The following is a 15,103-nucleotide window of genomic DNA, read 5'->3' on the forward strand; positions in this document are numbered from 1 at the left end:
CCAATTCCTTTTGATACATCAAGTTGATGCGTTCGCGTTTGCATCTGTTTGATACAAAATTGCAGCAAAATGAATACTTTCAACATCAACTTTGTAACCAAGTTTCTTTTTTGGGTCGAAAGAAGCATTCATAAGTAAACTGTCTTTGATTGATTCGGCAACAAACGATTGAAAATGCCGTTAAAGAAGCGTCTCCATTTTTTCCCTTTCTAGGCATGCAAAGGAGTCCAAACTTATATGTACAACAAAACCTTGCTCCGTCTTTGTAAACATTTTACTTGCTGGGTTTATATGTAAACTTGAATCAACTTTCCGAAACTCCCCTTCCCATCACAGAACCAGCAAAACCTCAAAATTGAAAACGTTTTGATCACCATTTAATGGTGAATCCACAAAAAAGTAGGGAGCACAAAATAAGAAACACTGCATATTTAAATGCGCCACAAACAACCCTTTAATTCCGAACAGAAAAGTACAACATTGTTTATTTTGTTTGTTTCGAAATGTAATTGTTTCTAGATGCGATTGACGGTGCACATAGAAAGTGTCCAGTTTGAGAGATTTTGTGATTTCGGCCATAAAATGAAAACTGAGTTCCCAATATATCACATGTGATTGGTTTCCCTGTCAATTGGTGAAAATGATTAGATAGCGTATATCAATGCAGGTTTTCAAAGTTTCGCTTATATTTACTTTAGTCAACAAAACCTTAGTGTCGTAGATCTAATTGAGGGCAGATCGAAGCAATTGACCCCGCTGGGGAAGTGCTCAGCTCAGAGTTGGGGAAAGGCTACGTTTCAATTAAACTCGAGGATAGTTATTGATCAGATTGAATATTATTTCACAAGAAGGAGAATTGATTTAGAATATAAAACTATCAACAATGGTTTACTTAGCCTCGCGCAATTTAAAAGAAGCAATCAATTTGTAAATAACATGATCAAACGTTTTCTTTTTTTACTTCTCAAGGATCAACGGAAGGGATACCCTTGTAATCGCAATTGTTGTTTGTTAATCTTCCCTCTTCGATTCTAGATTAACACAATCGTCTATTGCATTGTTCATAGCTGTTGTCCCACTATGATAGTTATTGTGCATTAATTCCGACACATAAAGACAAAAATATAAACACGAAGTCCTATAAAATAAAACGTTTGCTATTGTTTGTTTTGTTTACCGTCTTCACAAATTCCGGTATTCCATGTCCCTCACATTCTTTATTCGTTATTGTGTTATGTCCTTGACATCATTATACTCGGTTGTTTTCCACTCTTGTTGTCCCATCAGCACGTAAAATATTTCAGGGGGCTTTTTTTAATAATATAACTTTTCTTTCTTTTTTTCACATGCGTATTTTGTTTACTCAACGCCAGCGAAAGAAAATTTAGAGGGAGAAGACAAAATAATGCAAAAAAAAACAGCAACTAAAAGACCCTCTTTTTCTTGAATTTCTCGTAAAACAAGAGCATGTGGTTATTTTAAGCTTTTTAAAGGTCAAAAGATCTCAACCGCGATGAGGCTATGGCTCCCAACCATAACACATATCAAAACTTTCGCATACTCTAACTAAGAACATCTAACAAAATACGCCAGAAACAGCATATTCTATTGATCAATTGATGAAGCAATAAGCAATAGATGAAATAACTTATTATGAAACAGTACAACTGTATGACAGAAACCTTCTTTAAGACCCTAGCATGATGCAATGTGGTTTTCCTGGATATTTTTTTATTTTTAGTAGCTATAAATTGTGTATTTTCATTGGGCGCTTAAAATCAGTTCATTTTTTATTCTCATTTGTGTATCTTTGCAATTTTTCCTCTTCATGCATTAAATCCTTTCCATAAGCGTTATTTATTTTTTTTATTTTTCTTTCTTTAGTAATATCTAAAGCTATGCAGCTTCTGTACTTTCTCTCTGACTAAATTACAGTATCGTTCACTTGCTTTAACGATCATGTAAAATGAGAACGAAATAAAATAGAAAAAAAAAGGAAAGAAAAATAAAAAAATAAAAAAAAAAAAAGTACAACAAATAAAAAAAAAAATACAATAAAATATCTGTTAACAGCTATTTCCGACAACACAAAAGCTATAACAAAAATTTTACAACTCTATTGTTTATCTTCACTTCATATGATTGATGTTATAGCTACAGTGTGCAGTACACTCATGAATACAAACTGCAAAACAAGTTAGACGAGAGAAACCTAAGGCTAGCATATAGCCAAAAAAAGGGCAGGGCTACAGGATGAAAGTACGCAATCGTGAACGGTCTAAACTGACTAACAAAAAACGTCTCATTTATTAAGTAGTTCCACCAAGAAGTAAAGTATTTCATATATAAGCAAATTGACTCAAAATTAACTCAGTGATGGCGGTGTTTAAACTTTTCCTTTCCCTCGTGTAGGTTTTATGTACTCCCATTCTCTTTTTGTAAAGCAACGAACATGCTAAAAAGACACTAGGACCGTCTGTCAGGATAATTTGTGGTCCCAAAATAATCTTGTCCTTGCCCTGGGAGGTTATGATTTTGATCTTGTGTCTGGCTTTGACTTTGTACATCTTGAGGTTGCAGTGAATGTGTAGAAGATCCTTGGAAAGGATGGCTGTGAATAGGATGTTGCAGTTGAACACCATATGGAATTTGTTGATGCAGCATTATTTGAGCATTATTGTTGTACAACAGATTTGGTGTAAAAGACAGCAGCATGTACGGGCCAGGAAGTTGTGACGGAGGGGGAAATTGGGCATTCACATTAACATTCCCGCTGGTACTATAAGTATGGTTACTGTATTGTGGATATGGTGTATAGTGCTGTGTGGCATATGACTGCAATGATGAACCTGGTTGCGATGCAAGACTGCTGCCAGATTGATGGCTCGTACTCATGTTTTGCAATTGCGGGAGTGAAGGTGGGGAAGCTGGTTGATCTTGACTTTTATTGCCATATTGTCTCTTTTTCATCCGGCACTCACCACAAACTTTAAATCTTCCCTGGTCCTGGGGGTCCAATGCCCTCGTGCAACGATTACAATACCCCATCTGTTCTAAATTGTGTCTTCTCAATTTATCTTTCCCTCTACACTTTTGACAAACACGGAAAGTGCTTGATTTAGGGGAGTGCTTACCATACTCATCAACGCTTGACGATTCATTCATCATCAACAGATCATCAGATACCTGGTCGTCCTCCAAAAAACCTGAACAATGAATACACTTACCTTGTGATGCACGACCAGCTTTTCTTGTTCGTAAGTTCAGGCGGCAATTAGCACACAACACGTACTTTTGTTCATTGAATGGGATCTCGATCCCACAACGACGACAAACACCTTTTCTATCCTTTGTTTTCATCTGCCATCTTCTTGATCTTTGTCGTTGAAGTTCCCGACAATGATGACACAATTTGAATAGTTTTGTTTGACCTGTGACTTGTTTTGAACTGTTGTTGTTACTACTATCACCATCTTTAGGTGGAACTGTGATCACTTGAACAAACTCCTTTTTGCATCTAGTGCATTGGGATACCACTGATTTTTGATTTTCATTGAGTGGACCGTTATCAAATGGTGTAGTAGAGGATGTTGTTGTTGTGGTAGTTGAGCCTCTGCTGGGAACCAATTGCGATTGCATTGAGCTTTGAATATGTGTGTAGGATGCTCCCGTGTTGAATGATGGGGCGCCAGACTTTGATCCAAGCTCATTTGCTTCGGTTGTCCCAATATTATGTTGTTGAGTCTCGTGCATAGCAGAGGCAGAAGACCCCGAACCTCTGTCATAATTGTAGCTCAATAAGTTGCCATGTGCATCTTCAAACTTTGAATCCAGCAAGTGACGACTTCTCAGTTGTGGAGCGCCAGCTTGGTTAAGTTGGATGAAGTGCGGTGTTTGTGTAGCTGCGTATGGACTTTGAATGGGCAACTGCTGATAAGAATTTACAACATAATTGGGAGTTTGCAAAGGCGCCAACAGCGGTTGTGTTTGAGAAATGGGGATAGAAAACAGTCCTGGTTGTGAAAATGGTTGTTGACGTGGTTGCAAATACTGAGAAGTGGGGTACGGTTGTGGTTGCGAAAACTGTTGATGAAGTAAAGGGTTCATTTGCATTTGCGGTTGATATCTACCAAACTCTCCATTATGAATAGACATAGTTTGATGGGGCTGTTGTTGTTGATGGTGGTGGTGTTCTGTTGTGTATTCCTGTTTCTCGTTTTGTTGATTTTGTGGTTGTTGCAGTTGTGGTGGTGATTGATCGTTGTTGGTGGTTTCTGTTAATCCCTGCTTATTGCGCTCTACTTCCTTATTTTCATCAGAATGCAAGTTAGACTCCGTATACGGGGGGTGGTCCATAGCAAAATATTTCAATTGCGGAGCAAAATTTTGAGTTGCAGTCGTCAATGTGAATGGTGGCTTTTCTGAGGGGAGGGAAATTCGACTGGGAAATAAAAATAAATAGGTTAAAATAAAGGCTTTAGAACTAGCAGACTGAACAGACTACTTTTTCCACTTCGTGTTATGGTTAATCTTTGGTAAGACTTGTAAGACAATTGAATTTGTTGATTTATTTTGTAGAATTGAAGCGCTAGTATCAATTATAAATGGTGAATAAGACTAACAACTAATGAATTGATATATTTATGGATACTCAATTTGAGTCAAATGAATTTCGTAGCTAGAAATGAATTTAGTGAGTTTTGGAGGACTAATTGTAGGTATTTTATATAAAACCTTCCTGTGTGTTTATTAATTTTTTAGACCCATAGTAGGAAGAACTAAATTTAAAATAAAAAAATAAACCTTAAAAAAAAAAAAGATTACTTCAATGGTTTTGTGATACAAAAAAAATAAAAATAAAAACGACAAACAGCACAATAGGGTTTTTTGAAAAAATATGCAGAGCCACTTATTCTTGGAAACTTGAGCATTCCATTTTTGAGTTCTTTTTCTCTCAGAGATCAAACAATAAGCAAATGATTGTCTAGCTTTGTGACTCTTCGAGACTTCAACGCAACAGCTTGTATTGCAAACAATGGACGAGCAACAAGAGTTGGTCTGTTGCACGAAAGCGTATCATGAAAAGGTCCTTGAGGGGGTCAGTGTGTGGGCGCTAGCACGACCGTCTAAAGACTAACCCTATCAGTTACGATTCTAAGCGTTTTGTGTCTACAAACAATACCAAAGAGTGGCCTTGTGTCGGCAATGTTTGCGGTAATAAAACTCGACATGCACTCATCAACGGGGTTTAAAATACATGACTAAAATAATTCTTGTCTCATATCTTGCTTAGTAAAAAGCATAAACAAAGAGATACAAAACTAAAGGGTTGGGTTACTTAACGAGAAATAACCACGTTAAATACTATGCTGCTTCCGTTAAGGTGGCTTCCAGAAACCAAGGTTGATTGCACTGACCCATTCAACAACAAACAAACAATGCATTATGATGCAACGTGGTTAGGTCCTTTCATGTATGGACAAGAGCCAAACTGTTTTGCTGAAAAAAAGCCCTCCTGTAGAAAAAGTATTAAATTGTTCAGTTGTGGTGAAAAGTTGCGTGTGTCAAGCAATGTAGGTGGGGTTCGCTTAATCGAATGGTTGAAATGATGCAGTAGCACTTAAAAGAAAAGAAAAGGGGGGCAGTGTATTTCAAGACAAAATCTAACAGTAAATCTCCTCGTATTTTTTTCAAAATGAAACCAACTCAATCTTCTGTTTTCCTTATGTGCATGTACTGTTTAGTATCGCACAAACTTCTTGGAAAAAAAAAAGAAAGACTTGTGGCGGTTAAGGGCATACTTGAAATGTACTTCGTCTAAAATTAGACCTATTCTAAATGAACAGCTACCATATTTTGTTCATTGCTTCCCCTCACAATAAACTAGCAATTGAGGACAGTAGACGACACACATGATCTTTTTGTGTAATGGTGCGTGACATGCACAGGGGACAATATAATTGGAAAAATTTACTGCATGTCGTTTTCACCATTTTTGTTACTGAAGAATAAATGAGAGTAGGCTTTATGTGTCAATTTCCTTTTCCAGGCGGTTTGTTCTTAAGAACAATTGTGAAGCTTTCTTTCAGACAACTATTGTTTTTTTATCAGGACCGATCAAAAGTCAATATTTGGATACACAAATAGGAATTTTGTGTACAAAAACCCAAATACTCCTTGGTATTATTCTGCATATAGATCCACCACAAACGGTGTGTAAGCTAAGAGCAAAGGCAAAGACAAAAAATGCCTAAAAGGCCGCAGCGACCGGTCGAAAAAGCATTGCGTATTTCTCTTCACTAGAGGAATGAACTCTTTGGGATGGGCGTGGCAAGACGCGCTAGAAAAGCTTATTTTCGATTTTTGTTTTTCTCTTCACATCTGTCACATGCCATCAGTGTTTTGATCTTTTTTTCCAGAGTCATTATGGTTTTGAAGAAAAAGGCTTCTTTTACTACTTGCCCTTCCAAACAGAGTCAATTGCTATGCCGTTTCAGGAGTGGGGAGAGGTAGAGAGCTTGACATCGTGTACAAAATTTGACCCTGGTGCAGTTTAAAACTACGAACAATAGCAATGATAACAATAACTTTCACCACTGGTCGTGTATAAAGTCAAAAGTTTTTTTGGTTATGAAATTTTACAAAGGTTTCTTAAACCGATTAACCATTGCATAGTTTGAGGCCTAGTTGAGGATAGATTCTTCGTTGTTGAATTGTCTGTCGTTGTGTGGTGCTGGGTTTTAGTGGTGGTATGACTTTACATGTTGTGCATTATTTGCTTGGCCGGGGAAAGATGGAAATTTGGCCTTGGTTTGAAGAGTTAGTTTAAGAGAAGCAAGGTTTTTTTTAACCACTGAAGTAACCCCCTCTGAGCCCACTCAGAAGTTTGGGGTCCAGTATTTCGCAGCAAATTGTGTTAGCAATGTTGGTGCATGGGTTCACGTAAAATCTCTGTTTACGCCGGATCAATTAAATTTCACAAGCATTACATCAAAGCGAGAATTATAATTTTTGCAGTTAAACTTCATTGCCGATAACGCACCGAATACTTTTTTTTGATTTAATTTCCTCTCATCGTTAAACTTTCAACGTTCCAGTTTGTCCGAAGACAGTCATGCATTGAATTCCTTTCAATTTGGGACAAAATTCGATCATGAGATCGCTTTACAGGGAAAGTAGAAACAAAGTCGCCGTCTCTGAATTGGGTGTGCATTACACACTGAGCAACCCTTCTTACATAGAGATAATCCGTTTTCGTGGCTGCCGGAAGAACCAAGAGATTTTTTTTAGTGTGTGGGTTCAAGAAAAACACGGCGTTTCAGCATCTAAGGCGTCACGATAAGGACGATCTTCCCAACACAAACCCCCAAGAAATTACCACGTACTGCTGCACTAATTTGAACGTTGGGAATCTCAGATACTTAAGTCTTAATGCAGGTCTAGTGAACAAAAAGACGCCACAGAGTTGAGCTACTGAATTAAAAGTGTTGAGCCATGAACTAACCCTTCCTTCTTTGCGCTCTTGGTGTTCCCCTTTTTCAATGCAACCATGTACCAATGCACTCAAAACGTTGCAATTTACACTCAGTTGTAATAAGGTTGAGCCTCCATTTGTTCCTCTTGTTCCTATTGTTCTCGTGTACCTATGTCATGGGCACACAAAGATTGTACTTTGCACAAATGCAAAAATACTCTTGTAACCGACATTGTGCGACCTCAAGACTCTTCGCAATCTACAACCGGTGAGAGAAAAGAAAAGAAAAAAAGGCTCATAACCATTTAGTGGAGTGTTTGCTCATTCCACACACAATGTACCAAGGGCTATATTGTTGGATATAATTTCATTGTTCTCTTCACGAATGATGGGTTAGAAGTTTCTTGCCAGTGGCCTGATATTTTATTTCTTTTTTCTCTTTCGAAGTTGCCTTTACAGTGACAAACAAAACTTTGCAAAATATAAGATCAGCGAAGCTCATAACCAAAACGAACAATAACTATACAACTTTTTGTTGAGTTTGTTTTTGTTTCACTCTTGCTTTGTCGTGTGTATGTGTGTGTGAACCCCCTCCTCCCCCTCTCATTCAGGCCCCTCACTTTCCCCTCCATTGTGCAAAAAGTGGAGCGAAAGATGGTTTACTAAAGAGTTGTTGGGTAATCAAGTGGGGGGGTTGTTGTTGAGCTTGGCTCGTATTTGTGCGCAATCACAACACTTTTGGTCATTATTTTGCTCGTCCCCACTTTTACGTCAACTAAGCCATAGGTGTGCTATCAAGTACGTCATTGCAGATAAGCCACTTATTAAAAAGCATTGCCCACGACGCAATAAAGTTTTAGCTTGAAGAGTAAATTTAGATATGTAGTTACAAAAGTAGCTGTGTCTAAATAGGAGACTGCGATTCATCATGATTTGACAACCTTACACAAGTAGTTTGTATGGCAGCGTAACACCCTTATTGTTTCTTTTCCGGAAAGTAGCCTTCCATCTATTGCATGCATAGTGCATCAGCACCTCTGGATGCTGTAGAAAATGAGTTAATCATGATATCTCTTGCACAAGAAATAAAGTTTAAACCACAAAGAAAAGGTCGAAATTGAGTTTGCTCAACCTATGGTATCGGAAAAAGGTAAAATGGAATTAGAAAAGGTGGATTTAGACAAGTTTCTACATCAGAGCTCACCTGTTCAAGTTTAGGTACTTTTTTCAACAATAAACAAAAAGTTGTCTTTGTTGAATTCACGAGGTTTTTTTATGTTCTTGTTTCGGACGTTTGTCTATTGTTCAGCTTACATCAACATTAAAATTGCACCGGATTGGTACTTTTTGATGATTCCTCTTCCAAGTCGGCATCGTGTCCTTTTGTACTAGTAGAGAGAGAGAACTCAGTAGATCAACATCGATGTCAGTCATCAATAAGTTTAGAGCACGATGTTTTAGGTTTTTTTGAATGAAATCCAAACTAATTTTGACCATCTCAATAAAAAGTTCGTGCGGCTTTCCACCGTCACTTTCCGAGTTTGTGTGATAAAGGATAAATGCTTTGTGTCATTGTATGTCAAGAATGAGAGTAAAAAAAAAAATCTAACCTGTTGTTGATTGCACACAAATGAAATGCTCTCCCTTTCGAAGCTTTAACTTTTGAATAGCTAATCTAATCCTTTGTCATACATCTATAATAATGGTTTGGTTTCCAGATCTACCACCATTGCTTATCAGCATATCGTCCATATCAGTTTCCTGCATCTGGAACTGTCAACTCAAGTATTTGTTTTTTTTCCTTCCCCAACTTTGTACTCGCTAGCCAATAAAATGTTTCGCAATAACGAGCTACCTATTGTTTATTTCTCTTTGAACAAGTTTGTGTCTCCTTTGCTTTCTGACAATCTTGGTATTACCTAAGATTAGTAATAGCATTAATAAGCAGCTTACATACGTTCCTATTGATATGACTATGTTAGCCAGTAAATTCTTTAAATCCTATAAAGATGAATCAAATTACAATTTTACCCACCATACGTCGAACAATAGGCTAAATACACCACCAGCTGAATTGCGTGTTACCTAACCTCTAACTGCATTGGTAAAGTTCAATTGTCCTTTTGGTTACCCTCTTTCCTCTATAAACATAACCGTATCACTTCTTAAGACACACGCAGATACACTTCACGTAATTTTAGAGCCCCTGCTAGCGTAAGCTTATGGAAGAGGCTGACAGTTTTTGAAAACTACGAAATTGTTGCTTCGAAATTTTGGTTGGTACTCCACGCAATTTGTGTTTGGTTATGTTGGGCGGGTACAATCGGAAATATTATTCTTCTTTTTTTTTTTTTGAAAATTTCCTTACTATTAATACTATTCTAAGTATGGTTTAGGGTGCTTGGACAAGTAATAGAGTTGTCCCCCTTGCATTCGATGCATTAGTTTTGAAACGTCTTGCGTGTATCTCATTTAGTGGATAATATTTTAGTGTAAGTGAGAACAATAATATAGCACAGCTACGGTAATTGAAAAAACCAAGGTTCCTTCTTTTCTGAAGAGAGTGCTCACGTTGAATTGATCGATCTTTTTCAATACTCGGCATGGTGGTTGTAAAGCTTAGTCGAATGCGGAGAATGTGCACGTGCGCAGAACCGTTGCATTTTGCATCACCAGTTTTTCAAGTGATGTTCATGCCAGTCAATAGGTAATGGCTAGTGTTTTGGCATTCACCATTTCTGAATTCAGAAATGGTAAGGTAACATCGGTTGAGCTTGGTGAGTTGGAATAGTAAAACTATGGAAGTTGTAGGCAGTTTACCCGAATGGATACTACAATATGGGTGCATTTGCTTAAACCTTGAAAGCCAAAATTTGAACTCCGCATTCATTGTCCAGATCTCTATTTTAGGGAACAAACAGAGATGAGATTCCACGTGCCACTAAAAGCGACCATTCAAAATTCCTGTCGGGGAAAAAGTCGTCTGTAGTATCTCGTACTTTGTTCAAGAGCATATATTTGTCTAGGGTTGTTGACGAGTGTGTACGGTTGCCGTCTCTGATTCTAGTTTAAATTACGCGTTGCCAATAGAAAGGCAGCTCAAAAAATGGCCTATTCTCAGCTCAACTGATTATGCCAGAGCACACGACAGAACAATACAATACCCTCCGAACCGAAATAGACTAAATTTCTTTCCTCTAGGAGTTACATATATACAAGCCCAATCTTCTTATTGTTAATTGCTTACCCTTTGTTCCAAAGTTACAGCCTTTACTAGCACTCACTCCACACAAAGTATTGATATACCACTAAGGTCACTCGTTCCCAATGGCTGAATCCGCCCCTCCATTCCCTCCCCATTCCGTTCGCTGGATTGTGCAAAATACTCGCCCCGTTGTCTAAATTTCCCCATCGTGAGAAGCATCAAGCAGCAGCTGGTTCCCACTTCCTCAATCCTCAAAAGTAACTCCATTCATCTACTCAGCAAACACTATTTCAAAACTTCTTTTGAAATACGGCTTTTACAACTTCACCAGCACGATAAGCCCCCAATGCCAAAAGTATAAATCCTGCACTTCTGACCGACCGCTGCCACCAAAGGGGGTTCTTCACAAGATCTATTTTCCCTGTAACTGGATCCTTGAATTGATTTGGTGAACGAAGCACAAATCCGAGACCTAATCCAACTGCTGCTTGGATGGCGGTACATGGTAAACAATATATATATTCTTTCTCGGGTATATCTCGTGGTGGGGGTGGGTTAAACACTGATAGGATATTGGACATGGTTTGACGATGATGATTGATGATAAAAAGGGTTCTCAGAGTCCGGAGATGATTCCTGGGGCAAAGAAAGATTGTGTCCTCAAGAAAGTCAGGCGCGAAGTTTGAAGTTTCATAATTTCTTCGCATGACTTCTGGAAAATCAAGGAATCATACAATCATCATTGCTTTACGCCATAGATTGCCGTTCTTCAAAGATGATCAGTCGAATAAGCATGTCACGATATGCTGCCAATCGAGTTAGGTGCATTCATCGTTGCTCCAGAACGGCATCCTCGAACTCGAAACGGTGCTACTCGCAGTACAACTATAACCAAACTTATGCCAGTTACAATCCGTCTCCAAAAACATCATTGTTTAGAAAATTCCTTTATGCAACCCTTGGCATTACTATGATCACAGGGTACGCCTACTATATGTGGTGGCCAAAACATACCTTCCCCAGTTCAGTGGCCAAGATTTTGCGAAAGGGACTTTGGGCTGAAAGTGATCGTGGTGAACATGATTATCAACTTGCATTGAAATATTATCTTGAAGCATTGGAACATTGCAAAGAAATTGGTATGGATCCATTGTGTGATGAATATACCGGTGTGCAATTAAAAATCGGGGAAATGTTCGAACGATTGGGGATGATGAGTGATGCAGCATTTGTCTATAATGAGATTGCTACATTGTATTTGAGTGTATTGACGGCAAAACCAATTGATTCAAAAGATTCTATAAGACTCATAAGCAGAGATTTGAGACGGCATTTGATTCAAAAGGATTTGAGGATTGCTATTAAGTTGGTTGAATTGAACAAGAATAATCCTGCTTTATGTAAGGCAATCTTGGTTACTCATTTGATTATTGCTCAAGATGAAGTCAACAAATTGGGAGGCTCAGCAGGAAAGTTGAACTTGGTCACCAAGCTCAATCCTGATGAGAAGGATAAACAAGAACCAAATAAATTTACAGCAACCTTGGACAATGACTCAATTTTAATCAATGATGAATCAGGAAAGGAAATTGCCAGTATCAAAAAAACACCAGAGGTTTGGGAACCATTTACTGATGAATTTTTCAACGCTATGGATTTACTTAGTGCCATTTGCATATCAACTGGAGATTTGGCAATGGCTTCAAAAGTAAAGATTGCCATGACTGAGTCCATGCTCTTGGCTGATGTTGAACATGGAAAGATGCTCTTGTCACAATGTAATTTGGGCTCGTTATTGTATATGCAAGCAGAGGAGTTGGAAGCGCAAGAGATTGCGATGAAGAAGAAATTTGCAGAGCTTGCTAATATCGATTACTCCAAATTATCAAACGATGTCGAGTTGAAGCAAGATAAATCAACACAAGAGATATTAAAGGCAAAAGTGCCTTCTCATGACCAAGAACTTTTTGCCAAAGTATCACAATCACGACAAATTTGTATTCAATTAGCAATCAAGTCTTATGAGTCGGTTTTGCAATTTGCCAAATCAATCCCTCAGGAAATTACGAAGCAACACAATGAAATTAATGAAACTGTAGCATTGGCCACTTATGGATTGGGGGTGGTAAACTTGCACTTGTCAAACTATGACAAAGCTGAGCGGTTGTTACGTGAATCTCGAGTTAGATCAAGATCGTGTGATTACGAGTATTTGATACCTGAAATTGAACGTGAATTAAAGAAATTATTTGAAGAGAGGAAATTGACTCAACTGGGGAAACCAGTGGAGAAGACGCTGCTGAAGGCCATTGAAATGGATATTCATTTACAATAAGGTAGATGGGGCAGGAAATATAGATATTTTAATGGACGATGAAAGATACAAATATCCAGTAAATCTGGGTGTTTAAATAAGTTTAAATATTGGCCTTTTATACAAGTTATACCTACTTTGTATAATGTTCGAATAAATAGCTTTACTCTGTTTGTACTAATCTATACTGTATCTGTTTGTAATAATCTACTTTCTTCATCAGTGGTCCTCTTCTTTTGCTTCTTCTTTTGTGACCGAGTAAACCACTCAACGAAAAAGAATGGTCGCGATTGTTCCTTAACTTTAAACATTAAAATATCCTCAAATGCAGGTGGTTCGATTTCTTGAATAATAGCATCTGCAGCATAGGCTGATCCATCGATAGATGCCGTTGAAGTACCATCTGATTTAACTGGTTTGATTGAAGATGAAGGTCCACCTGAAGAAAGGTGAGCCGGACTGCTAGCTCCGGCAATTATATTATCATCCAATTCCGGACGCATGGTTGCTGGATTTCTAGCCATTGAAGCTGCTGTTTGTACTGAATCTGTGACAAACTCGGCATTGGATAATCTTCGCTCTTGAGTTGAGCCATAGTTGGAGCTTGAATGGATACTAATGCCACTGCTACTACCGCCGCCATTGCCATTAGTGCCTGCTGCATGATAGGAAAATATGGATGATTTATCATCAAAGACCGATCCCATGTCTTCCAAAGTCAAACCTTTAGTTTCAGGAAACAAATACCACACAGCAAAGAATGACAACATACAAAATGAGGCAGGAATCAAGTATGTTTTCCATTTGATTTGGTCCAACAAGATTGGTGATACTAATCCAACCACAAAATTTGAAAGCCAATTGGTGGCGGTTGCAATAGCGGCACCCTTGGATCTGACTGGAAGTGGCAAAATCTCTGAGGGTAAGAGCCACCCAATACCACCCCACGAGTAGCCAAATGCCGCATTAGCGATGATGATACATGTAACAACAACGGCTGCAGTGTAATCATTATTCAAGTACAAAGAGTAGCCCGCCAAGTAGAGGGGAACACCCATCAACAATGCTCCCAGCATCAACAATGGTTTTCTGCCCCATGAATCAACCAAGTACCACGGTGGAATTGTGCTTAAAATGTAAATGATGGAATTGATTCCTGTCATGAAAATGGCTTTTCTACCAACCCAACCAGCACTTTCAAAAATCATTGGCGCGTAGTAGGAAATCAAATTGATACCATTTAATTGACTAAATAATAATCCAAAACAAGCAACTGATAATCTCTTGGCGTACCGTTTGAACAAGTATTGATATGATCTTTCCCCGCCTTCAATTCTATCAATCAATACACTTTCTTTGATGTTTCTGTACTCGTTTCTGGCGTGTTCATCTTCAACATCACCATCAGCATACATATCAGCAATAACAATCATGCCTTCCAAATCATGGTCGTGATTCAATAACCAACGTGGTGTTTCCACTATAACAAAAGTTCCTAACCAAAGCAATACACCCATGGAAAATTGCACAAAGAGGGGACTTCTCCAACTGGCATCACTTTCCAAAAATGAAAAACCATAATCAACCCATATACTAGCACCGTATCCAATAATGTTTCCAGTAAACTCGGCACAAGCATAGAACCCCCTATCGGTTGGAGGACTAATCTCTGATTGGTAACAGGGAACAATCGTAGTGAGAAATCCAATGGCAACACCACCTATCAATCTGCCACCGCTCAAGATCCAAATATCGGGAGATAAGAATTGAATTAAAGCACCAACAACAAATATAAAAGATCCATACCGGATGGTTTTCTTTCTCCCCACCAAGTCACCTACTCTTCCTGCCACAAACGAAGAAAATAAAGCACCAATCTCAAGAATTGCAATCATAATACCAATTTCCGCTGGAGTTGGATTGTCATAGTAAAGTTTAAAGTAATTATTGGTAATCAACGATGACATTAACCCTTGTTCAAATCCAAACAAAAACACCCCAAGGGAAACAAATACAGATGTGAAGATCAACAATGCTTTTCCAACAAGAAAAGATTCTTTGATTTGGATATGTTCATGAGGTTGCATCTTATCTGAGGGATCTATTAATT

The 15,103-nt window shown here is 38.2% G+C and overlaps 4 protein-coding genes across 4 annotated transcripts; 1 reads left to right on the top strand and 3 right to left on the bottom strand. All coding sequences in view use genetic code 12, as the record gives it.

Moving 5' to 3' along the window:
• Window positions 1-2,466: 2,466 nt before the first annotated feature.
• WOR3 (Wor3p) lies at window positions 2,467-4,356 on the bottom strand (the record flags this gene model as incomplete). Its single annotated transcript, XM_036809103.1, has 1 exon — window positions 2,467-4,356. One exon carries the CDS (start codon window positions 4,354-4,356, stop codon window positions 2,467-2,469), a length of 1,890 nt encoding a protein of 629 aa, XP_036665772.1.
• A 6,613-nt stretch (window positions 4,357-10,969) lies between these two features.
• CPAR2_202460 (uncharacterized protein) lies at window positions 10,970-11,260 on the bottom strand (the record flags this gene model as incomplete). The annotated part of the gene is made up of 1 exon (XM_036809104.1): window positions 10,970-11,260. One exon carries the CDS (start codon window positions 11,258-11,260, stop codon window positions 10,970-10,972), a length of 291 nt encoding a protein of 96 aa, XP_036665773.1.
• A 194-nt stretch (window positions 11,261-11,454) lies between these two features.
• Window positions 11,455-13,014, top strand: CPAR2_202470 (uncharacterized protein; the record flags this gene model as incomplete). Its single annotated transcript, XM_036809105.1, has 1 exon — window positions 11,455-13,014. One exon carries the CDS (start codon window positions 11,455-11,457, stop codon window positions 13,012-13,014), a length of 1,560 nt encoding a protein of 519 aa, XP_036665774.1.
• Window positions 13,015-13,175: 161 nt separating this feature from the next.
• Window positions 13,176-15,080, bottom strand: HGT3 (Hgt3p; the record flags this gene model as incomplete). Its single annotated transcript, XM_036809106.1, has 1 exon — window positions 13,176-15,080. One exon carries the CDS (start codon window positions 15,078-15,080, stop codon window positions 13,176-13,178), a length of 1,905 nt encoding a protein of 634 aa, XP_036665775.1.
• Between the last annotated feature and the right edge of the window lie 23 nt (window positions 15,081-15,103).

The sequence above is a fragment of the Candida parapsilosis genome, contig 005809 (assembly GCF_000182765.1).
Source record: "Candida parapsilosis strain CDC317 annotated contig 005809".
Taxonomy (NCBI): domain Eukaryota; kingdom Fungi; phylum Ascomycota; class Pichiomycetes; order Serinales; family Debaryomycetaceae; genus Lodderomyces; species Lodderomyces parapsilosis.